Genomic DNA, 25,925 nt, shown 5'->3' with positions numbered 1-25,925 from the left:
CTCCCCATCCCAATCCTCTAGAACTACAGCTCCCATTGGGCCTTGCGCGGCACCACAACGGTGCCCCCGGCGCACGCCGCGCTCTGCTTGCTGGGATATGTAGTGCATTAAACGCTTCCAGGCTTCCCCTCCCGGCACGTCCCAAAGCGGGAGGGGAGAAGAGCACCAACTTGCGCGATGGTTGGGTGAATCAATCTCGCGAGAGGTGTGGTGCTGCCGGGGCACGCCGGGGTACGGGGAGTGCTGCCCGCCCTTCGTTCCCTCCCCTCCGCCGGCTCTGACGGGGCTTTAGGGGAGCTCTTGTACGACTCAGCCCCGTGTCAGAGGGAAGTAGTCTGGTCCGAGGGGTATTTGGTGGGGTTTTGCCCACCCCTGGCGCCATTTTGTTGTCCCCGTTTGCACCTCCGGCCCTGTCCCCGCACGCTGAGTACCGAGTCTCTCCTTCCCCACACGCGTCCGCCGGCAGCCAGGCCCAAAATGGGGAAGGCATCTAAGCGGAAGCGAAAGGTTTCAGCGCCTTCCACAGCCAAGGGCCCTGTGAAGTCAGCTATGGCTATGGTCAAGAGTAACCCCTTCGAGGTGAAAGTCAATAGGCAGAAGTTTAACATCTTGGGGAGGAAGACCAAGAATGATGTGGGACTGCCTGGTGTCTCACGGTCCAAGGCCATCAAGAAGGTAAGAGGGCATCAGAAGTTGGAAAGAAGTATGGTATCTGTGGGTGTATCTGTGCTGGGGAGGTTACAAGCCTGGAGCTATCTCGGGTCATATGAGAGGCTGCTTCTGTTGTGCACATTGAGCAGACGGTGTTGGAGAGCCAGTTGAAAATGTCTCTCTCCAGTGTGATTCACAAGGTTCAGTAGTGGAAGTCTCCCTTATGGCATGTGTGGGAATGTTTCTGTTTTCAAGTTACCCAGACCACAATGGCACATGTATGCAGGAAGATACCAGACCAGAGTGCAGGTGGTTGTCAGTGTTCATAATGTTGGTCAGTTTTGGTCACTTCAGGATGTTAAAATTCTTACAGTGGTATAGTGTTGCTGTAATAGTGAAAGTTTGAAAGGGCACTAAGGTCTGAACACAGTGAGAGATGTGTAGATACAGAGAAACTACTATTGATTTGGGAAGCATGCAGTTGACTTTTTGTGCACTGGTTAAATAATGTTGTAGAGCTATGTTGCAATGCAAAATAATGATCTGTGCTCTTTGTTCTCATTAGAATGATCATACAACTTAAGGGAGTAAATCTGTCTTCCATCTATACCCTATTACAATTGCCTCTTTATCTGCTTGACATCACTAGCTACCTGGCCCAATCTGTAATGCATAAGGGAGCACATTATGTCATACTACATATCTGGGATTCCGGCAGCCTACCTTGTCCTTGAGTGAAGCACTGGAATTTTTTATGATCTCTCCCTTGAGACAAACCAGAAAGAAGTTAAAGCCTCTGTCAATTTTATTAAGGCTGAAAAAAGCATGATTTGAAAGTGTGCCCCTGAGGTTCTCTCTGACATGTTACGTGCAAACTGTTGAACAGAATTTAAAGCACCTACTAAAAGGAGAAGCTCATTTTTCAAAGTAGTGTAGCAAAAGGGAATTGGGTTTATCATTTTTGCATGCATTAAATATTTTATCAGTGATAAACAAAAAAATGCTTTCCTGTATCCCAGGTATTAAGAGGTATTAAAGCTCAGGCACAGTGTTTAAGCTGCATGATAATTGGTCTGTTCTGTGGAAGAAGTAAATGCCAGGTAGAACTGACACAGTGGTAGCTGAAACCCGAGTCCTGGTGTCACTTACAGCAGCATGTGAAAGTTGTGAATGCTCAGTGAGGCTGCAGAGATCTGTTTTAGGAAACTTAGCCTTTTCCTTTAGTGGAGCAGTTTCTGAGTTCGTGCTAATATGAATAGCAACAGTACCTCTCTGTAAAGTTCAGTTAATGTGTTTTAAATAAACATGGAGGGTTGTTTTTTTTCCAGGCTAAACACAGCCAGCATTTTCTTCCTTTAGAAACTATGTATTATCTTCAGCATGAAGTTATAAATTAGCTTTCAGTCTTCATTACTGTTTGTTCAGATTTTAGAAAATTTCATGGATGTTCAATATCATGTTTTAAGGTCTTGGGGCTTTAATAGAAATAAAGCAGATGCTTGCCATGAGTTAAATCACTGGCATTGCAAAGTAAACCTGTTTCCTTACCTGCACCATAAGTACAGCACATAATACCTCATATAGGTTTGCTAAACTTCCTTTTACCACTTTCCTGGTGCTCAACACTAAAGCAGACAGCTAAATGTAGGTACCTACTTGGGGTTTTATACATCTTAGCTGACAAGACTGAAGGAGATTCAGCTGATACTGGGGCTTGTTTGCTTTCTTTACTGTTATTCTTGGACACTGAGCTTCAGACAAATTAGAATTCCTCAGTGGCAATGCAGAGGTTTTATATGTGATAAAATAAAGGTGAGATAGTGTACCATATTTTATCTTCATATGGTCAGTTTAGAAGACAGCTTAATGACTCTGAATATATTATATGAGCTTCCCATCTCTTCTCATTTTTTTTTCTTCTCTTTCATTGCATTCTGATAAATTAGATTCTTGCCAGGGTAACGTGGAGCCTTTTTTGGGTCTTAGCTTTGAAAGTAGGTATTCTTTCTGTCTTTTAACTTGATCTCCTTTTTTTTTAATCTTCCTTCTTTCATTTTTTTTCCTTCTAGCGCACCCAAACATTACTGAAAGAATATAAAGAAAGGGAAAAGACAAATGTGTTTAAAGATAAACGTTTTGGTGAATATAACACCAAAATAAGTCCAGAGGAAAAGATGATCAGACGGTTCACTTTGGAAAGACAGGTAAAATATAGGAATTAAAAAGGAATAACAAACCAAAGCCGCAATAAACACTTGGCTTTTGAGGTTGGGTCCCCCTTAACAGGGTGGGCTGTGGGGTGATCCTTTCTTATTATTTTATATGTCTGAAACTTTTATGAAAAGCAGGTTTTTGTGGGAATCAAATTTTTCATGAAAACTTTTGGGTTTTACAAAACAGCTTCTTGAAGCAGAAACTTCTGATAGGCAAGAAAGCCAGTTTTAAGCAGATTCATTGATTGCCTGGATTTCTTTGACTGCTTTGATTACTATGATTTGAGAATTGAATTAGGAAAACACAACCACCGTCAGGTACACACTGGGATTCTATTACAGCTGTTGAACAGCAGCCTTTTCATTTGCTGACTAGGATTCCTGCTATCATTCTGTAATGTGAATTTTATGTGCAGTAGTGTTCTTTCTGCCTCATCATACTTAATCTCTTGAATTGAGCAGTGCAATATCTTATTCTACTGATAATTTATATAGACTAAAGTTTCTTATACTGATGTACAAGTAGAGTGAGATATCGTACTCCTTCTCTTCATGTATTTAAAATGAAAGCGTTGGTCTGGTAGTGTTCCAGCAAAATACGGGAATATGAATCTCTTCAACTAGCATTAAAAATACAGGCTTTCTTGTTTTGTTGCCTGGGAACTAAAAATCTTTTGTTATTTAATTGGGTTTTTTTACTATTCTTAGCAAAATTATGGAAAGAAGAGTATCTATAATCTTAATGAGGATGAGGAACTGACTCATTACGGCCAGTCTTTGGCAGAAATTGAAAAACTAAATGATATTGTTGATAGTGACAGTGACACAGAAGAAAGAGGAGCACTGTCAGGTAAGATATGTCAGCTAATACCCACCTGCTGGTTTTATTGTTGATATCTGTACATGATTTGTTCAGCACTATCTTTCAGTGAGAAAGAATATTACGTAATTGCTTGGGATGTATAAGACAGGTTTGATTTCTTCTTAATCACACACAGAACAGCTCTCTGGATTTTAGCAGATGGTAAGTTGTAACTCCTTACCTGGCAAGGTTCTTCCATTTGTGAGCTTTTCAGCATACATAAGTACTTGTATTTCAAGCCCTTTAGCCAAAATATGGTGTGTAAGTTCTCTGATTGCTATCTTGTTCCTCTGTACCTAAATGCTAGTAAAAATATTGAGGAAAAACCCCCATATGCCTGTCTCATACAAAATGTTTGTCACTGTAAATTATGTGTCTACCATCAAACTCTTTTGGTATGACCATTCCCATCGGGATGGAAGTAGTACATCATTGATGCAGTAGTTTTAATTGCTCCCATTCTCAAAGAATAGGGAGATACTGTCCCAGCAGCACTCCAGCACTCATGTATGGATTTGAAAGGATTCACAATCTCCTATGTTGTTGTTTTTTTTCTCAGCTGAATTAACTGCTGCTCACTTTGGAGGGGGTGGAGGCCTCCTTCGTAAAAAAGCACCAAGTGGGCAGCAAGATGAAGAGGAGGAGAAACCTAAATCTAGGAAGGAACTCATCGAAGAGATGATAGCCAAGTCTAAACAAGAAAAGGTGAGTTTTTAGCCCTGATGTATAAATGAACAGGATTAAGAAACTGTCACAATTTGGTTTTGCATAGAAGACAAGGAGATAGATGTCTAGGAGAAGAGTCCAAGCTCCTTGAATAAGTCATTCTGACTTTGTAGGTATTTTAAGATATGCACTGAATATCTGCCATTCTTTTGTATCCCCAGATCTCCCCTTCTTTGCTGTAGACAACCGTTGTGCCATACGGCGTAACACTGTACTGCATCTTTTGCAATGAATATGTACACCTTTAAAATAAATGTTAAATATTTAAAATTTTTCATTTGCTAAAGGTGGCGTTTTGGCTTTACACTGCAGATACCATGTCATGTCCATCTGAACATAACTGGTGCATTTGGTTTGGCTTTTTATTTTCTTTTCCCTAGCAAGAGAGGCAAACTCGGAGAGAAAGTGCATTAGAACTCACAGAAAAGCTTGACAAAGACTGGAAGGAAATACAAACCCTTATTGCCCACAAAACTCCAAAGTCAGAGAGAAAGGACAAAGAAGCAGAAAAACCCAAGGTAAGGTTTTGGTTTGGCTGGTTTTTTTTTGTTGTAATAACTTGTGGTTTTACCTCACAGTGGCTGAAGTGTAAGGCGAAGTTCATCACTTTGTAAAATAGAATGTTGCCTACTATTCACGTTGAAAGAAGGCTACAGTTTTGGGCAGATTGGTTAGTTGGAGGAATGTAGGGGGTTGGTTTATCTGTTTCATCTGATTTTAACTACCTATTGCTTTATTGCTTTTATTAAGAGAGGGGTTGCAGGCTGAACAACAGTGTTGGCTACAGCTTATTTGTACAGCAAAACATTTTCTTGAAGAACAAAACTTGTTGAGAATGTTGACTTAGTTTTAATGCCTTTGCAGTGTTCCTTGGATAAAACATCTCTGTTTTGGCAACAAACGTTTCCTTGTTGTAAATTGAGTACTGCATCTACAAGAAGGGAACAAAAAAAAATCACTTTTAAATATATACGTTATGGTCTCAAGGCTTTTCCTATCGTTGGTATTTTATAATAAGGGAAATGAACTTTTAAATCTAAGAACAGGTGTTGTCATGCACAATTTATTTTTTTTTCTTGTAGAAATTTTGAATTATATTGCAGAACATTTGTGAATTTCCATTTATTCCTTGACAACAGAATTCAGGTTTTGAAAATCAAACTAATGAACTGATCCTATGTTAAAGCTGATTTCAGATAAGGGATAGAAGATACTGGATCAAAAGCTGATATTTTGATATATTGATTTTTGGTTTTAAGATGTTTCATAACATATTGAATACTCTTAATATGTTGGTAATGTGCTATCTGGACGAAAACTTTGTCATAATTTGCTAAAAAGGAAGATAAGATTGCTTTACTTCATGTGTGTGGATCCAGTTTAGGAGTTATCAAGGATGCAAAGTGTGAATTAGTAGTGCTTTATAACATTAATGTTGAATTGGAGAAAATTACTTAGTTGTGTGTAAGAACAATTCCTAGGACTGAATTTCAGAGAAGCTGCATGGTTTAGTGACTTAAGCAGCTATTAAGAATTCCCTATTCACAGGTCTAGGGTAATCTCTGCTAGTGACTGTCTTCCCAGTTAGGAAAAAACCTGAATATAAGCATCCCTTTCTGTTTTCTTTAAGATAGACATCTGTGTAACTGAAGTAATAAAGGCTTAGCTCATGTCTGACAGTATAAAGTGAAATGTAAGCTACAAATTTATTAATTCCAGCTGCCTTTTGAGAAATAGCATTTTATTAATAAACAATATTTTAAAGTTTTTCAATTAATAACTAAACCAGTTTTTTGTTTAAGGATACTATTCGTAAGTTTTTCTGTTGTGAGTAACTTAAATAAGGAGGGGAAAATTCCTGAGAATTTCCATTCAAGTGTTCATACCATTCCTTGTCTACTACAGAGTTAAATATTCTTGCAGTTTTCTTTGGAAATGGTCTTTTTCTTATACCTTAACAATCATTTCTTAACTGTTAGTATGGCAGAGGGGTGGCTGCAAAGCAGAATAATAAAACTTAAGATAATAAACAATTACATAAATATTCCTTTAGCCTGATGAATATGATATGATTGTTCGAGAACTTGGATTCGAGATGAAAGCAAAACCTTCAGAAAGAATGAAGACAGAAGAAGAATTGGCAAAAGAAGAGCAGGCACGACTCCAGAAGCTGGAGGTACACCAGTTATGGTTTTAGATTGTTTTGTGGCCTGTCTTTTGGGAGTGACCATTGCATGACCTTAGATTGAAAATGGCTCTACTAAGGTGCAGTTCGTCAGAGGGGGTGAATTCAGGAAATCTTCTGTTTGTACTTTGGTTGCAATCTGATACTACAACAAAAAAACATAGACTTGGTACGTGACTGTTGAGGTTTATGGCATGAGTTGATCTTTCTTCCGTTTGCCTTTAAATCTTTTAAATTATTCAGAGTTGAGAGGTGCTTCTAAATCAGTAAAGGGAGTATCATGTTGCACAGCAGTTGAATTACTGCACTGGCAAGTCATTTATTGTTTTCTTCTGGTGTTGTGAGAGTCTTCCAGCAGTAGCATGTATATAGCTTTGCTTTGCAGAGGAATAGGCTTCTCATGGGAAATGTTGCATGCTCCTTCTATTACATGGAGCTCCAGGTCTTATGGAAAGGTTGACTAATTTAGTAAATGTTGCTCTCCTGTTTTTACTTTTTATTGGAACACATTGAGGACTGCAGGGATCCAGTACCTTCAGGTTACCTCAGAATAGCTCAGTACATAGTAGCAGAACAGAAAGCAGGATTTATTTTCTTTTCTGTTCTTGTCATCTTGTGTGATACACAGTCTGTCTGGTTGCCCAGGTGGAAATCCTTTTGTAAATTATTGCTTCAGATATTGCTCATTGAGTCTATTTAAAAATTTAGCACATCTTAAAAATCTTAGGATGTGGTTGTGTTTACTACAAATTTGTTACACGTATGGGAAACACAGATAAACACTGAAGAATCATAAAACACCTTAGAAGCTTACATTTTCTAGTATTGGTGCATTGTCTCATAAGCAAAACAGATAAATTCTAACCAAGAGAACATAATGGTTCTGGTAAACCCAGTTTTAAAGCCTTCCACAGAAGATAATACAGTTAATTCTGTGCTCTTATCAGATTGCACTCCCCACAAAAAAATAAGGAATCATCAGCTTTTGCCCATAAGTTCTCAAGTTGCTGATTTTTCTGTTCATCCACTTGTTGGGTAATTCCAGTTAACATTTTTCCTTTGATTTTCCTAGCTGTAGTATTTGAGGGATCTTCCATTCTGATGTAGTTACCTGATTGATGGCTCACATCTGTGTGTGGTGTGTCTTTTAAAACATAGGCAGATAGACTACGTCGAATGCATGGAATAGATGAACAAGAGAATAAAAAGAAACCCAGCCACGTGTCAGCTGATGATCTAGCTGATGGCTTTATTCTGGATAAAGATGACAGACATCTATTGTCTTACAAGGTAAGGTTTAAAATTTCATTTAAAGCTCTGACAAGAAGGTAGGAAAATCAGTTTGGAAGCAACCTCTGTGGAAAACTGTAGTCCAGCCTCCTGCTCAAAGCAGGGTTAACTGTGAAATCACCAGTTTGCTCAGGGCTTTATCTAGTATGTTCTTGGAAAATCTCTTGCTTCAGCTTAGGCCTGTTGCTTCTCCTTCTGCTGTGAACTGTGATGAAGAGTGTTGCTCTACCTTCCCAGTGGTCTCCCCTGTAAGCACTGAAAGGTGGTTATTTGGTCCAGGCAGACTAAGCCCAGCTCTGCCTCTCACAGGGCAGTGCCCCAGCCCCCCAACAATCTTGGTGGCTTTCTGCTGAACTTGCTGCACTTTATAGATGTCTTTATTGTATTTGGTGGCCAAAAGTTTAATTACTGCTGTATTTGATACAGCTTCCACCAAATTTCAGCCTAAGGATAAGTGTGTTTCTGAAAAAACCCTTCCCCTGTGAAGTAGCTTTGATTGAGGCGGCAGAGCAATATAATCTTAAAGATGATTATAGGGATGCTGCGGAGGGACTCTTCATTAGGGACTGTAGTGACAGGACAAGGGGTAACAGGTTAAAACTTAAACAGGGGAAATTTAGGTTGGATATAAGAAGGAAATTCTTTCCTGTTAGGGTGGTGAGGCACTGGAATGGGTTGCCCAGGGAGGTTGTGAATGCTCCATCCCTGGCAGTGTTCACGACCAGGTTGGACGAGGCCTTGGGTGATACGGTTTAGTGTGAGGTGTCCCTGCCCATGTCAGGGGGGTTGGAACTAGATGATCTTAAGGTCCTTTCCAACCCTAACAATTCTATGATGTAGTCACCCTGACTCTAATGCACATGTGCGCATATACTCATCCTCTGATCCTCTCACATGTAAGTAGCAAGGGAACTGCTGCTGCACTCGAAGGGGAGAATAAATTTGTATATGTGATTTGAAACTGATGATTAATAAGATAAGGATGGGAACAAATATTTATCTGGTAAATTATTTTAACACATAGAATTTAATATGCTTTTTGAACAAAGAATGCTTCTGTAAGTGATGTTGATTTTTGTTTTTCATATCATGTGTCAGGTTTTACTTTCATGTTGATTATTCTGGTCCTCATACACTGCCTCCTGTTCTACTTTCTTACAGCTTATTGGAAATACCCTACTATTCTTATATCTATATGCATGTTCTCTCCTTAAAATCCATCTTGACTGGCACTGCTTGGTCAGGGGTAGCAGGGCTCAAGTTCTGTTCATGTGTATGTAATGATAGCTTTGGATGGTGATTCTGGTGAGGTGCTGTCACTTTATCAGTGTTTTAATTGGCTTACTTTCTCTGCTTACAGGATGGAAAAATTAATATTGAAAATCAGGAGGAAGAGGAAAAACAAGAGGAGGAAGAAGAGGAAGATGGAAAGGAAGAGGATGAGAATGAAGAGGAAAGTGAGGAAGAATCTGATGAAGATGAGGAGGATGTTGCTGCAGATAGCCACTCTGATCTTGAATCTGACCTTGGGAGTGAAGAAGAAGCTGCAGGGAATACAGAACAGAAGAAACACAAAATAAATGAAAACAAATCACAGAATGTGGAGGAACAAGATCCAAAAATGAAAGCTGCCAAATCAGAGCTTCCCTATATATTTGCTGGTAAGCAAAGGACTGATCCTGTTTAAGGGGGGGTTATAACCAGTCTCTGCCATGTAGGATCTTAATGTATTTATGTTCAGTGAAGTTTTGCTTACCAGTTGTCTTCTGTTATTCTAAGTGTAGCCAGAAGCTGTTATTCTTAGTGATCAGCCCTAGTTATGCTTTGAGCAGTGGGAACCAGATCTCTTTCATCCAGTGCTGTTCCTGCTCCTCCAGGCAGCCTTATAAAAAATAAATATTGGGGAGAAAAAAGACCTTTACTCCTTTGTGAATACATCCAAACCAAAGTTGCAAGTGTTTTGTATAAGGGAAGCCAGAATAGTATTCTACTATCTATACTTAAATGAGAAAAGGTTACTTTCACTCCTGTTTGATATTTTTGTCAGAGAAGATGCTTGGGAGAAGCAGGATTTTGAGGTTTAATCTCTGTAGTAACAGTGGTGGTGTTAAGAGACGCTCAAAGTCTGCCTCCTTTTGGGTTTGTGGCTAGGAGGAAGGAGAAGGCGCGTATGAAGTAGTATACAAAACATCTGTTAATATTAAGTACATAATGCATGTAACTATTGTCCTAGTGTAGATTTCTCTAACAAAAGTATCTGTTGCAAGATTAAACAACCTTCCAAACAACTTCCTTAATTGCATTTTTCCATCAGAAAGAGATAACTTATTACACAAAGCCTATTAAATTGCATTCAGGTTTGGCTTTAACCAGAGAGCAGTCACATTAACTCAAAAACTGAACCAGTTAGGATGTTTTGTAGTGTGTGGACTTCTGCAAAAGACTAAATATATGCCAGGGTTGGGTTGGTTTTTAGTTGGTTGGTTTGGTTCGTTGGGGTTTTTTTTGGGGGGAGGGGCTGTTTGGTTGGGTTTGTTTGCTTAAATAATGGCGAGTTTCTTTTAATACTCTGCCTACAGAAGCTAGTTAGGTATGGATTAAAGCATAGATCTTATGGTAAATTTTCCTTTAAATTTCAAGGATGAATGGAATGTTATTTGTTGAAAAACATTTGCATTGTTTATTGACTTATATTTGTATATATACTGTTACATATATGCTGATAGCTTATTAGTGTTTAAATGGTAATTAATTTAAAAGCTGCATTGTATCTTTTCTGAATAATGACATTTTAGAATTGGAAATTTGTTAGTTGTTGAATTCAGTATGCAAAGTTTGATATTTTTCCCTGCTCAATTTTTGTTTTTATTTTCTAGTTCCTGAGTCCTATGAGACATTTAAGTCTTTATTGGCTGGAAGAAAAATAGAACAACAGCTTATAATAGTGGAGAGAATTCAGAAATGCAATCATCCAAGCCTTGCAGTGGGAAACAGAGCAAAGCTGGAAGTATGGGGGTTTGTTATGTTTTGTTTTAAACATAAAAATTAACTTTGAATTCCAGAGTAAGTTTAGTAAATACTCAGGGAGCAGAATAAAACATACATGCTTCTGTATTGTGAATAGTAGTAGAATCAGCATACTACTCTTCATATTTTAACTTCTTTCTCGCTGTTCTTTTGTGCTCTTTAAGAATATGTACAATGAAGAAAAAAAAACTAATTTAACATATTAAACGCTTCTTGCAGAAATTGTTTGGCTTCCTTTTGGAGTATATCGGGGAGTTAGCAACTCTGGATTTACCAGAGCTCAGAACCATTGACAAACTGGTCCTGTAAGTAATAAATCCTTTGGACTTTTGCTCCTTTATGATTTAAACAGAAAAGCTACACAGGACAAAGCATTTAGCATGTTGTTTGCTCTGAGTAGTCTGGTAGGGATTGCAGGCAACTGGTAACTCTCCAGTTCTGTCGTATTTTAACTTTGTTTCACATGTTACTTGAGCTATTAATTGTACCAAGACATTTTGAAAACCTCAGTGTAATTTTTGATCTGCAAAAAGCTTTTCATGGGTAGTGGATAAATAATACCATGTATGCATGCAAGCTTCTGTGCATGAAATCTGCACTGCTGAATAAGGGTTTTGGGCTTTGCAGTGGTAGTGTGCAGTTCCCTTTGCAATCTTTGGTTTTTCCATTGGTTTCCATTCTGTGAACTCATTTGGGGAACTAGATTAAAATGGAATTAAAGAGTATTACAGTAAGCTAATGTAAAAGTTCCAAATAAACACTTTGCAGGAGGCTTTCAATTCGGCATTGTTGTCTTCAAATACCTTCCAGGCAGTTACAGTGACAAGAGAGCCAGATTTGTCTTGAGTTGTAACAGAGGACAAGAGTCAGTGGACACAGGCTGCAACAAGGGAGATTCCGATTAGATACAGGGAAAAAAACCTCCATAGCAAAGGTGCAGAATATTAAAACAAGTTTCCCAGAGAGGCTGTGAAATCTCCACCCTTGAAGATACACAAAACTCAACAAACCCATGAGCAACCTGATCCAGCTTTGACGTTAGCCTTGGTTTGAGCTTGAGTTTGAGTTGCGTAGAACGATCTCCAGAGATCCTTTCCAACCAAAATTAGTCTGTGATTGCTATCTTGCCTTTTCAGGCTAATCAGCTTTCTTTCAGTGAGTTATTTGTATGTAGTTTTCAGCATATGTTTTTTATTTCATGCTGAAGTAAACAAGTTCTTAAAAACGTGTTGTGCGTAGCTTCCACATTCATTGCTGTGTCGCGTTCGTCAGCAGGAGCACTGACCCGTTGATACTGTCACACATGCTGCGGCCTTACGAAAAACTGTAAACACATTTTGATTGTTTTCTAGAACTGGGATTTATTAATATCACTGCAGACATTTTTAACTGAAAATACTGGAAAAACTAACAAACAGATGCAGCCTCCTGCCTGCATCTCCCTGTAGGCACTAACCATAGGCCAGGAGCTGACCTAACTTTGTGGGGATTTTTTGCTTGTTTTAAGTAACAATTTTGCTAACCACATTGCTGCTTCACATGTTGTTTGACATTATCTAAGAGTATTTAGAGTAATGGGCTGCCTAATATGTGCCAGCATGCATAAGCGCAGCAAAATGTAGAGTTAGGAGATGCAGGAGGATATGTTTTAACCATAACAGACGATTTGGGAATGTATTTTAATGTTCTTAATATTTTTTTTTTTAATTTAAGATTTAGAAAACAAAATAAAGATCTTCTCACAAGGCCCAGTGAAAAAATACATGTCTCTGTAAACTAGAAGCATTACAATAAGAATCATAGAATGGTTTGTGTTGGAATGAACCTTTCTAAAAAAGAATAATTTCAGGGAATTTGTTGTTTTTGTAATGTAGATGGAACACAAGAAATCTTCCTACAGGTGCCTAAAAATGAGGTCTTAATTAATATCAATGGTGTAACTTGATTCTGACTTACATTTCTTGTTACTAGGCCATTGTACAGTCTTTGCCAGATGTTTCCTGAGGCAGCCAGTGACAGTATTAAGTTTATCCTTCGAGATGCTGCACATGATATGGAAGAAGTAATTGAAGTCAAAGGCCGTGCAACATTTCCAGGCTTGGACACGGTAACAAATGCATACCACTAGAAAAAGCTCTTGTTCTTTCCATTAGTACAGTAAATGTGAGAAGACATAAAATTGAGTTTTATATCTCAAAGTATATAATGAATGATTAGCATCTATGATATTTTAGTTTCTCAGTATTTTTAATGGCCTTGCTGGAGATAAGTTGTAACAAAAATGCCCACAACAACAACAACAGAAAAACCCTAAGAAACAAACCACCACGCTCACACTCTTCAGAATAGAAGTGTGGCTCCAATATTAATAAGGGGAAAAATAGCTTAAAATTGCCACTCCAGTATTCACAGCAGAACGTTCTTTGTTTTCCTGATGAAACTCAATTGGGTAGTTATAGGAAAAAGTGACGTTGTCAGTTACGTCTTATTTTCTTTAATTGTGTTAAGTGCAAATAAGTGCTGTAGATAAGTGCTTTATCTCCTAGGTTAATAAAAATAACAAGATATGTTATGAGTATAAAAATAACATTTCTTGGCACTTTTTATGTGATAATTACTAAATCAATAACTCGGAGAGATTTGACTTTTTTTTTTTTATATTAGTACCATTCCAAAAGTCAGTGGCCATGCTAAATGTGAACAGACTCCTTTTTCAGTATCTGGGTATATGGCTGTTAGGGAATTACAGAATGGAGCATACGGAAAATGAGTTGTTTGTTTATTGTTCTAAAAGTTTTGAAGACAAACTGTAAGTCAGTAATCCAAAGGGAGCTACTTGTTTTCTGTTTCCCAGCTTGATGAAGCAGTGGTACCTAATGGTAGAATTAAACTAATTAAGGAAAATAAGACTGAAGGATTTACTTAGAAGATTTGGTTCTTGCAGCTTGGAAAATGTTTATATTGAGTTCTTTTGAAGAGTCTTTATTCAGGATGTTTTTGGATTTTGCAGGAAATGTGTTGTAGTGAGCTTTTAACTTCTATTTTTATTTTGCCACTGTCACCCTTATGCCACCAGTCACACCTCTGGCTTCCATTCCCTTCAGTGGACTTCCCCAGGTTTCAAGCCATCATTATCTTTTAGGGTAGAATTATATCACTCTCCTATTCTCAATTAACTTGTTCGAATGGATGCTTCTTAGACCAGCTGTGTTAGTAGGTGTGTGTGCCTGTGTTGTGGTTTAAGCCCAGCTGCCATGCAGCCTGCTCGCTCACTCCCTGCCTTCCTCCCCCGCCCCTCCTCCGCTCCCAGAGGGATGGGGATGAAAATCGAAAGAATGTAACTCCCACGGGTTGAGATAAGAACAGCCCAGTAACTAAGGTATAACACAAATCACTGCTGCTACCACCAATAATAATAATGATAAGGGAATTAACAAGGGAAGAGAATACAACCGCTTACCACCCACCGACCAATACCCAGCCCAACCTTCCAGGTAACTGCCCCCACTTTATATAGTGGGCATGACGTGCTGTGGTATGGAATACCTCTTTGGCTAGTTTGGGTCAGGTGTCCTGTCTCTGCTTCCTCTCAGCTTTCCCCTCCTCCCTGGCAGAGCATGAGACTCAGAAAGTCCTTGGTCAGACCAAACATTACTAAGCAGCAACTGAAACATCGTTGTTATCAGCGCTGTTCCCAGGCTGAAAGTCAAAAACACAGCGCTGCACCAGCTACTAAGAAGGAGAAAAATGACTGCTACTGCTGAACCCAGGACAGCCTGCTGTTAATCTAATCTGAAATTTGCAGAGCTGAAACAATAAAACTTTCCTTGCGTCTAGCTTACTATGTAAATACCCACTTAGATAATTTCCAGAATTAGTCTCTGATCACTGTTTAGTTCTTTTGGCTCCAACTGCTGTTGTTTGATGTGTGCTAGTATGTAAGGATCCTGGTTACTTAATGGTCTCTGTGTTGAGGAGCCGTTGAAAGGTGTCACAGGTCCTGTGTGGCCACTTGCTCGTGTTTGAGGCATGAGAGTGTCATGGTGGTGGGCTGAAGAGAGTCAGATTTTCTCAGGAAGTGAATGGGGTTGAGGCATAGTTCCCTCTCAGCTGTTCTTTCAGCTGCCCTGTTAAATTAATGCAGTGTTAGACCTATACTGAGTATTTAGTTTTCTCATGTAACTTAAATAGTCGTCTCAATAAGTCACGTATCAGATTTCTCAAAATTGCATATATTGTAGTATTTTTAGACTATTATGTAGCAGTTACTCATACGTCAGTTACAGATGTGGAAATTCAAGGTCCTGGGAATAATGGCTTAACTGTATTTTTTCTCCTTTTGTGTTTTCAGCTTATTTATTTGAAAATTACCTCTCTGCTGTTTCCAACTTCTGACTTCTGGCATCCAATTGTAACACCTGCTTTTACGTACATGAGTCAGCTACTTACTAAGGTATGTCTGTGATGTTGCATCTCAGTATATAACTTAATTTCCTTGTTTCTTCCTAGAACTCCAAATATAATGTTAGCATTAATGTATGTATTGGGTATGTACTGAAAAGGCAGCTTTGGTTTTGGTGTAGTCATAGATAGTAATTGGAAGAAAAAGGGAAAAGGGCAAACCCCTTGCAGAGTAAAGTCCAACTCACAAGACCATATCTAATCATTTTTTCAGGCTGTCACACAGAATCCCTTATATGGCAAATTGTACAGGACTCTAATAGAACAGACTGAATACAGTCTGAAATCATTCATTACTGGGTTTTCTTCCATATATTGCATTTGTTCCTACTTCAGAAAGCTATTTACTTAAAAATAGGCAGTTTGTTTTCTTTGAAAATTTACCTAAGTGCATTGCAGTGCAGTTAAAATATGTCCTTATTTTTCTGTCCAAATACTCTGTTTATATCTGTTGCTGTCAGAAATCCAAGTTGCTCTGAGCCTTACATTTTCTTGGTTCATTTCTGAAGATCTTACTGTTTGTTGTTTAGCACCTTCTAGTGGCTAAACCAGTTTTGACAGACTTCTTACTCAGTTCTGCATATACTCTGGTGAGGGCAAGGGAAAGCCAATATTTTCATTTAAGTCCAAAGGGTGTAATTTTACATATTTTAAATGTGTACAGCTTATTTAATATTTATACTTTTGGGGAGATTCTGTACTGGCGATGGATAGACTTCTAATGACAAACATTTTGTGCCTTTTTTTATTTCTCTTTTAGTGTCGCATCACAACATTGCAAGATGTCATTAAAGGGCTATTTATATGCTGTTTGTTCGTGGAATATGTATCTCTCTCCAGAAGATTTGTGCCAGAACTCATCAGTTTTCTTCTTGGAGTACTTCACATATCTCTACCCAAAAAACAGGCCCAGGGTAAGTTTGTTCAGAGTAAATGAGTAATAAACTTAAGTCAATAAAAGTATTTCATACAGAATGTATTGTTTTGAACAAAAGACAAAAATAATCTGCTACGTTAGCCGTACACAACCTTGGGCATCTTATTATGAACTAGCTCCTCTGGTGGTGTTGGCAGGAAGGAAACAACTGGAATGAGTAAAGGAAATGAAGTCATGTTGGCCACAGTGCAGTATTTTTATAATATTGCTGTTCTGAATAGACTGTGTGATTGGGCTATGCTCTGAAATTCTCCAATAGATTCCCAATGAGTACCGTGAATCTTTACAGTGAGACAGCAGCTAATGCCGTAGGTACTCTCCCTCTTCAGCTAATAGCTGTGTCAGAGATAAATGAGGGAAAATATATAACAAAGTTGGTATTTTTCTTTTTTCCTTTATTTTACATGGATTTGTTGTAGTGGGCAGCTTTCCCCACAAATAGGACTTGTCTGTGCTATAACATAACTGTAAGCTTGGTAACTTGCATAGACAACAGGAATAATAAAACTTATCTTTTCATCCGATCTGTATGCTAGCAAATGATTTTTATTTGTGAGTCTTTCTTCAACCTTTTCTTTTGGATTTGTTTCTAGCTTTAAAGTTATTCTAGATCTGGGGCTTTTTTTGTTGACAAGTTGAGTGACAATAATTCACTTAATAGGAGCTTTTGCAGAGCACAGTAACTAATTCATGTGTTAGTATCTCTGTCTGGGTCGCTCTGAGTCACTTAGCATGCAGGAAGAGACTCTGCCAACAGTATATTCTCAAGTGAAAAATTCAGCAATTTGTTGGCAAACTCACAAGACATCTGGGATGTAATGAACTATAGGCTCTATATGAATATGCTTGTCACTCTTGATAAGACACCCGAAGAGCCTCTGTTCTCTAGGCAGTCATCAGTCTGATGAGGAATGTTCAGCTTCTGTTGCTGCAGTGTTCCAGTACATCTTCAGTACTACTGAGTGGTTGTCTTGCAGGTCCCCTTTCCTCACCTACTTTAGGATTTTTATGCCTTTCCATGCTGGAGTGTTTTTTCTTTTGAATTCTTGAGTTATTAACAGTCCCTTTTCTCAACAAGCTTGGCACTGCGGTTTCCCCTTTATTAGCTTGTATGGGCTGCACCCTACAGACTTTCTCCCAGATGCTTCTTACAGCTTAGCAGTTTCCTCTGAAGTATGAGCCAAGGTTACACAGCTGGGCTGTATCAGAGCTGAGCCCTGCATTCTCAGAACACCAACAGCTGAACTCTTAGATGGAGGTGGGAAGAGGTTGTGGAGTGGGTGGGTTATGTAGTACTTAAAGTATTTTCTCCTCAGTGTACTCTCTTAGGAATGTTTGAGCTACAAAAGGATTTTGATACAGTCAAAATATAGGGTTCTGCAGAATCACATAAGAAACAATTTTAAAATACAGAGTGGTAACTGATAATGGTCAACTTTGTTTTTTAATTTCCTTAGAAATTCTGTTAATGATTTTGCACTAGTTAAATGTGCATGATGTTGGTCTCTGGTAGTGAGGGAAAGCTCGATAAAGGATATGTCAAAGGCATGCTGTTCTCTTTGAGAATTTTTCAGTCAGTATGATGATTGGAAGTTAACAAAGTATCCAGTCATAGTTTTAAGTGTTCATGGTGGAAGTATCGCTGATAAAGTGATTAGGCTGTCAACACAGAATATTTTAGATGAGCGTACATCCAGTTCTATGGAAAATTAATATACTGTCACACCAACAAATTTCTTGGGGTTCAATTTTGACAGTTAAGTAGAATCAGAAAATAGAGCTCTTATTTTTTTTAATTTTGAGCTTGATCCATAAATTTCTCACATGAAAAATTATGTGGATTACAACTTTATAAAAGGCTGCAATACAGTCTGCTTTAGACTAAAAAAAACCCAATTATTACCTTAAAAAAGAAGAAAAGCTGGAGGTGGAAGGAGTGAGAAGGAATTGTCATTGTTGATAGCCTCAGCTAATGGAATTGTTAGTGAGATTTGCTACAGTCTCACAGATAATAAAACTTGCATATCTTGGTTCCTTATCTTGCATATGTATGTGTGTGTCATAGTCTCACAACTTTTGTTCTCAAACCTTATGAATGTCTATTTAGACTTACTGACTTCTGGCCTGTGTGTAAAGAGCTGTGTACAGGTTCTGGAGCATGTAAACATCTTAACTTTCAGTTTGAATTTGAGGTAGGTTCCATTGCAAGCTTGCAGGACATAAGGGAAACAAGTTGTTTAAAACAAAAGTCCGTCAGAGACTGCAAATGGTTTTCTCCCTTAGCCATGAAATTCCTCAGATGCTTCTTTCATGTTACTCTATAAGTAGTGTTTCACAGAGCAGTTTATGATCAGAAGCACTGTGATTCTTAAGCATTTTCTGTATGCTCTGCCCCAGTATATATTCTGCGTTTCCTTCTCTTGTTTTAAAACTACTTGGCTGGAGTGGGAGAGCATGTATCTGAGGGCCCCTGCTAGACCAGGTTCCTGAAAGCTGCATTCAACCTGGCAGTGAACGCTTCCAGGTATTCACTGGATCCTCAACTGGGCAACCAGTTCCAAAGTCTCACCACCCTCACAGGGAAGAATTTTTTCCTAATGTCTAATGTAAACCTCCCCTTTTTCAGCTTCAGCTATTCTCCCGTGTCCTATCACTACATGCCCTTGTCAGAAGTCCCTCTCCAGCTTTCTTGAAGGCCCCCTTTAGAAACTGGAAGCTGCTCTAAGGTCTTCCTGGAGCTTTCTCTTCTCCAGGCTGAGCGACTCCAGGTCTCAGCCTGTCCTTGTATGGGAGGTGCTCTGGCCACCTGATCATCCTCTGTAATTATACCCATGCTCTAGTGTTTTTCATTATTAGAGTAACATAATACTGATAAAGTATTCTTTAAGGCAGTACGATTAAAAACATAGAAACAGTTGTTGGTTTTCTTCCTTCAGAAAGAATGGTTAGAATTCATCTTAAAGATTATTGTTCTTATTTTTTAGGCTATACTGTTGTGCATCCATTTACACCAGCGGGGAAGAATTCAGAACTGCTTTTGGTATGTGATAAGAAGGATCTGGAAAGTTGGCAGAAGCAAAAGCTGCCACTGAGTATTGTAAATAAATTAAAGGAAACCAGCAGAACAGAAATGAATCATATCAGGTACGTAGGAAATGTGAACAGAAGAAATACCAGATCGTCTTTTGGGTAATCTTAGTGACAGTGCTCCTTAGGAGTAAAAACAGAAGTAGTGAGTAGTTCTGCTTTATTTTTAATGTACTATTCTGTAGCATATGAAATTGCTAATCTTTCGCCAGAATGTTTTGCAGAGCACTTGTTGGAGTGCATAGACCTTCCATTCCTCATCTGTACAGCTGTGAACTGGTGATGTAGAGTTAGAGGAGGTGCTCAGTACTTTGAACTGTCAAGCTCTTCAGCAGGAAATGACTGTATTTATATATAAACACTGTTAGAAAGTGTAAGTTAAGTAACAAAGCACTGAAGCTAGGAAAGACCATAATTAAACACGTTCGCTAAGGCTGTATTCAGCCTCATTTTCCACCTTGAACATGTGTTACAGTGTAACTTACTTCAGAGATGAGTAAGCATTTTGTTATGAAGTTCAGAAAGAAACTCCACACCCAGAATGACTAATTCTGTTTCCATTATGTTTTATAACTTCAGAACCAGTACCAGAACACTTAGAACTGGTATAGAAACTTGATACTCCACATCAGTTGCAAAGACACAATAGTAGCTTGTACTCTGTTCACTGACATAACGCTTTGTTGCTGATGGATTTCTTTGGTATTTGCTTAGGAAAGTGAAATTTTGAGTCTGAATTAACTGCTAGGAACAGCCTTGTAACTGGTTCAGTCAGCCAGTCTTAATAATAGATGCTGCTAACATTCCCAAAATTCAGTTAACTTACTAATTTTATTTGAAAATCCACTAGTTTTTGGAAGTGAAGTTGTTAATTCTTCTGTGCATTAACAGGTTGTCATGTCTAGCCCTGTGTTTTGACCTTATTAAAAAATGCGCGACTCTGTATGAGTCTTTACCATCATTCCATGAAATTATGCATCCTGTGAGAATTCTTCTTACACAGCATGTGCCAGTGAATGAATATCCTGAAAAATTGCAGGTATGTGTTCCTCAAGAATTAAATAATTGATATGTTTGATAAATTTGGTGATTTTCATCTGTGCTTGAAGAAACAAAAACCAAGTATAAGCAGTGAGATTTTTCTTCAAGGGTCAGGCATCTGCCTTTTGTGCTCTTCAAAAATCATAGTGATGTTTCTGTAAAAAAAACAGGAGAGCAGAGAATCATAACATCACAGAATGGTTTGGGTTGGAAAGGAATCATAGAATCACAGAATGGTTTGGGTTGGGAAGGACCTTAAGATCATCCAGTTCCAACCCCCTGCCATGGGCAGGGTCACCTCGAACTAGACCATGTCACCCAAGACTGTGCAGCCTGGCCTTGAACACTGCCAGGGATGGACCGTTTACCACTTCTTTGGGCAACCTGTTCCAGTGCCTCACCACGCTCATAGTGAAGAACTTCATCTTTATATCTCACCTGAACTTCCCCTGTTTAAGTTTTAACCCATTACCCCTTGTCCTATTGCTACAGTCAAGGTATTTTTTCATTGTGTATCTTGTCTTGCTCCTCTAATTGAAGAGAACAGCACTTGGCTTGTAATAAAAGTAATATTCTATGAGTGACTTAATTTATAAGAACAGTAGTCGGGTCATGCAGTTGCTCTTGTACTTCTGTAATGAATCTGTAAGATCTTGGTACGGCCAAATGGGTGCATTAAATTGATGAGGTAATCAGAAAACCTAACATAAAGATGCCTAGTCAGCTACCTTGAAATGGGACAATTGTGTATCTTCTAGCAATGAGGTTCCAGTTATTAATCTGTCTCTTCTGAATGTATCAGAATTGTCCTCCTCAAAGAGACATCATAGGTTATCCTTAGAGAACATGTAATGCAAATGATGCAAAATGGCATATATTTTTTGCTATCAAAATAAATAAAATGAACAACAACTCTTAAAATAACCCTGAAAGGCAGCTGGAGTTAGACTGGCTTTAGTCTTGCTTCCTTCTCTGGTAAAGTAAAACTACCTACAAATCTTTCTTATTGTCTGCGATACCATCTTAATAGACTTCCAAAATGTTTAACACTTACCCAGCCCGGGAAGCTTACAGCATTTTAGTGTTAGCAATGTCCTAATGAATAGCAGTGGTTTTACCCTAAAAAAGAACATATGGGGAGAACATTGCTGTTGATTCAATTTACAGTAGTTTGTGTCTTTGATATGCTTTTAAAATTGGAATTTGATTTGCATTTTCAGGAATGGTACCACAGTGCTCTGAAAGAGCTGGAGAGCAAAGTAAAACACTACACCCCACTGATATGTGAGAAAAGGAAGCCAGTGCCATTGAAACAGTATACACCTAGAATTATGAAAGTGTAAGTAAAGCAACACTTGGTGCAAAGGGAAGGTGTGTTTAAATGTTAAGACTTTCAGCAAGCTCGAAGGATTTGAAAAAGAGGACATGAAACAGATAACTGTTTTTTTTTTCCACTAAATTTTCGTGCACAGATCTCAAGGGAACAGCTATTTGGGTGATAGGGAGGGAAAGAAAAAGCAAGTACACATTTATCCCTGAGTAACTGATCAGACTCTTTCTGTGGAATTCATCTGCAGGGGTCAAAAATAACCTTGAAATATATTGGGTGATTCCAGTTTTCTCCAGTCATCTTTCATTTTTCTATTGTAGCTTTTTTAGTTTCTTCAAAATACAAGGTCCATAGGGTGATTGAAGTGTAAATGTTGTGTGCTTGACCTTTGCATGATGGTGACATGCAGTTAGAAGGTCTGGTGAGTGTTTTTCAATATGATCATTGGGCAGCTCCTTATTTTTGCAAGTTAATGCTGTCATATGCGGGAATTAAAATGCTGAGCTAGCATTCATAGGGAGCTCCTTTAAAACATGAGAAAGTTGGGTTTGTTAAGGTGTTTTGTGCTCACACATATGTTCTCTTTTCAGTTTGGAGTTTGGAAGAAAGCAGGGAAGCAGCAAGCAGGAGCAAGAAAGAAAGCAGTTGATTCACAAGCATAAACGTGAACTGAAAGGAGCCATTCGTGAGATTCGGAAAGATAATCAGTTTCTGGCTAGAATGCAGCTCTCAGAAATCATGGAGAGGTAATGAAGCCTTTGTTCCAGCACCAGTTTGGAGGTTCTGCTCTGTGTTCATTTCTTTGCTGTGTGCCAAGACAATAACAATCAACCATACTGAAATAAATACAGTCGGACAATTTGGGGAAAACAAGCATTTTCAATAGTTATGGTTTAAAGAGTTTTCAACTTCACGGTTTCATTTCTCTAGTTTAAGAATATACAGGTGTTTTTTTAATGTTTTTATTGAAAAGTGTGTGGGAGTGAAATTTACAAGTTGGGGGGCTTTTTATAATTACACTTGTTTTCCCTAATACAATCTTTCTGAAATATTTTATATGTTGATTGTTTTGCAGAGATGCAGCCAGAAAAAGAAAAGTGAAAGAACTTCTTGGTAGCCTTTCTACACAGGAAGGTGAATGGAAAGCATTGAAAAGGAAAAAAGGGAAGAATTAATTGGGACTACAGCAGGAAACTGGTTTTACTGCCATATGAAATAGCCCAATCCTGTGGCTTTTGAACAGATTTTAATTGCATTCTTTGGATGCGTTCCTTTTGAGGAGACAACATCATCAGATCTGTTTGAAAAAGTGAACCTGCGTGTTGGAAATATCTACAGGTTTTCATAAGGAAAATAAAATATCACTTTTGTATGTGGTATACTTCTGTTTATTTTAATAATAGAGAATATTTTGATGAATAATCAAAATTGAGGTGTGTGAGACCAGGTTTTAGTCTAACTTGAATTACATACTCACACAAAGTTGTACAGCAGAAACCTTTTATTATTATTTTTTTTTAATACTGGACAACTGCAGGCAGCTCTCACAGTGGTATATTTGCAGTTTAAGCAGTTATGTTTTAATTAGTCTGTGGCATTAGGACATTCTAATTCATGTATTCATTGGAGTAATGGAACTGGCTTCCAAGTTGAAGTCCTTTGTTAAAGCTGTAGGTCCATTCATCTCTTCAGTAAGTTTTGAATTGAGCACAGCTCTGGAATTCTTAATATATAATTAAGAATTAATAATCTATTATTATTAATAATAGGGTGATTAACTAGGATTCCTCAGTGTATTCATAGCTGTCTGAAGTGGACAGGGAAATCCTGTCAGTAAATCTAATTTAACAGGTAGGCCTGTTGTTTCAGACTGGCTTAAGATGTTGTCTTTGTTCTGTTTGTTTTCAAATGAGACTTGAATGGAATGGAAGCAGTACTAAAACTAGGAGGGGATGAGTTGAAACATTTAAGGCTTTACATTGAAACTAATGACAAAACCGTCTTTGGAAGTTAAGTCTTGTTAAAGGTTTGTCTATGTATGTTCTTAAGAGAAATGTGCTTTATTTGAAGGGGTTTTATTGAATCTTAATGTGCTAGTAGCAGTGAAAGTAATGTGTGATTATTTTCAGCATTTTTTGCTTGCAAAACCAGTTGTATTGAGTGTTAAAATAGGCTGGATACTAAACGCACATTGGGGACATACTCATGTCACATAAAAGTTAGTAAGACTGAAGTAAAACCATTCACACTTCTGAAAAGAAATCAATTTTAAGTTAACCTTTGCAAAATCAGTAACTGGAATTCCAAAATCTGAAACTTGAAAGGTATCTCAGAAAGTTAGTTATACCTCCTGGTTTATTTCCATTTGACACAGTGTGGACTTTTTACTTAAAAAATATATATATAAAAAAAAAAAACCCAAACAAAACTTTTTATACATTCAAGCCAAGAACTTAAGACTGCAATAATGAGGAAGGAGCAACTTCCTATTTCATGCTATAAATCAGCACTTTCAGTTCAAGGTTTTAGCCCCAGTATTATTTCTCCTTTGCACAAATAAACTGTCAAAAAAAATAGTATTGTTTATTTATCTGACTTTATTTTTCCAATAGCAAGTAGCTTCAGAGGATTTACCCAGCAGGGTATTAAAATCACAGAGAGGCTGACAGCTACACTTTGATCCTGGGGCAGTGATTTTTGATACCACTTGCGGCTGCTTGTTACTCCTCAGTAAGGGACGTAAGAGAAATATAAGGGAGAGACACAAGTAAAATGGGATGATAGTGTTTGAGGGACAACAGGATGAACAGGAATATTTTGCAATGCTGATGAAAAAGAAAAAGGACAGGGAAACTTAACATACCTGTTTTGGGATGCCAGACTGAAAATCATGTTTCAAATCATGTGGAATGAAAGTTGCTGCATGCCCTTGTATAAATTGAATGAAATTTGCTGCATGCACTTGTATAAATTGTATTGTCAATACTTAAAATCAGATCTAATATTATAAGCCCGGTACTAATGGCGATGCGTAACACAGAGTATTTAACATGACTGGGAAAGCAGGACTACCTATAATAATAATCACTATGGTCCAATAGTTCTGTTATTGCTTAACTACCATAGTAGCTAGGCAGTGGTGGTGCTCTCATGTTGTGGTAGGAAGGTCTGAACATTTGGACTGCAAAGGGTTTTGAGCTTAGAGTCAGCAAACTCTTTCTCATAGAGTTTCTTAAACACAATCATATTCATTATTATTCTCTTGTCTCTGTTGCTCTTAAACCAGAAATTGTTGTAACAGGCCTTTTGACACAGCTGTTAGCAATTATAAATCTGTTGTTACTTAGTGAAAAAGAAACTATTCTGTAACTAAATCAAGCCATCAGACACCAGAAAAGAGAAATTACTGGTTTGTGTTTAGTTCAGGTAATTACCTGTCAACTTCAGCTGTCCCAGAGAATAGCTATCCTGAATATAAATACTGTAAAGAATAGGGTAACAATAAAACTGTTCACCTAGAAATTGCATAAATTATTTATGACAGCATGAAAAGCTTCCTTGTTTGTTGGGTTTTCTGGTTGTCAGCTGAAAGCTGGTGTGAAGTGTGATATTCTGTCATGCCTTGCAGAAGTTAATCACCTACCGTGGTGTAACCATATTCTGTGTAAGCCATCTCTCTTTGCCATCAGCTTCTGCTACATGGAGGTCCTGAGGCTGCTCCTGAGCTCAGCAGGTGGGGTTTGGTGTGAAGCAGAAACAGAGCTCTGCTGGGCAGAGGCTGGTGTTCCTAATAGGCAGCTTGTTCAGCCGTGGAACCTTGCAGGGCTGATTTCCTCCTAGCATGTTTTCTGGGCATTTGGAAAAGATAAGCTGAGACATAAAACATTTGGTAGCTTTATCATAACTTTGGGACTGTGAGTTGTTATATATTGAAGGGGCCAAACCTTCCCAGAAATGGGCTGCTTTTGGTCTCTGAGTTTGTCACCTAAGCTAAGTGGGTACATTCTCAGCCCTAAATGTGTTGACTGTACCATCTTCCATAGTTAAAATGATTGGTTATTTGTAATGGGTTACTTGAATAAAAACCCAAGACATAAAAAAATCAGTATTAATAG

At 38.1% G+C, this 25,925-nt stretch overlaps 1 protein-coding gene and 1 long non-coding RNA gene across 2 annotated transcripts; one reads left to right on the top strand and one right to left on the bottom strand.

Annotated features, from left to right (window-relative positions):
* Positions 1–271: 271 nt before the first annotated feature.
* On the top strand, positions 272–23,182 carry NOP14 (NOP14 nucleolar protein). The gene is made up of 18 exons (XM_062638705.1): positions 272–675; positions 2,721–2,855; positions 3,573–3,714; positions 4,286–4,431; positions 4,833–4,970; positions 6,506–6,628; positions 7,796–7,927; positions 9,288–9,588; positions 10,804–10,934; positions 11,174–11,259; positions 12,926–13,061; positions 15,306–15,407; positions 16,176–16,329; positions 19,337–19,496; positions 20,331–20,478; positions 21,701–21,819; positions 22,401–22,556; positions 22,886–23,182. Exons 1-18 carry the CDS (start codon positions 478–480, stop codon positions 22,983–22,985), a joined length of 2,607 nt encoding a protein of 868 aa, XP_062494689.1. The 5' UTR covers positions 272–477; the 3' UTR covers positions 22,986–23,182.
* Positions 22,358–25,584, bottom strand: LOC134174097 (uncharacterized). Its single transcript, XR_009968503.1, has 2 exons — positions 25,454–25,584; positions 22,358–22,615 (listed from the first exon to the last, which is right to left on the bottom strand). It is a non-coding gene; the product is annotated as an uncharacterized LOC134174097 (long non-coding RNA).
* Positions 25,585–25,925: the final 341 nt, after the last annotated feature.

Source organism: Pezoporus occidentalis, unplaced genomic scaffold, assembly GCF_034315485.1.
Source record: "Pezoporus occidentalis ecotype Australia unplaced genomic scaffold, CSIRO_AGI_Poc_V1 ctg58, whole genome shotgun sequence".
Taxonomy (NCBI): domain Eukaryota; kingdom Metazoa; phylum Chordata; class Aves; order Psittaciformes; family Psittacidae; genus Pezoporus; species Pezoporus occidentalis.
Note: the sequence above shows the minus strand (reverse complement) of the source record. Positions and strands in the feature narration are given on the sequence as shown.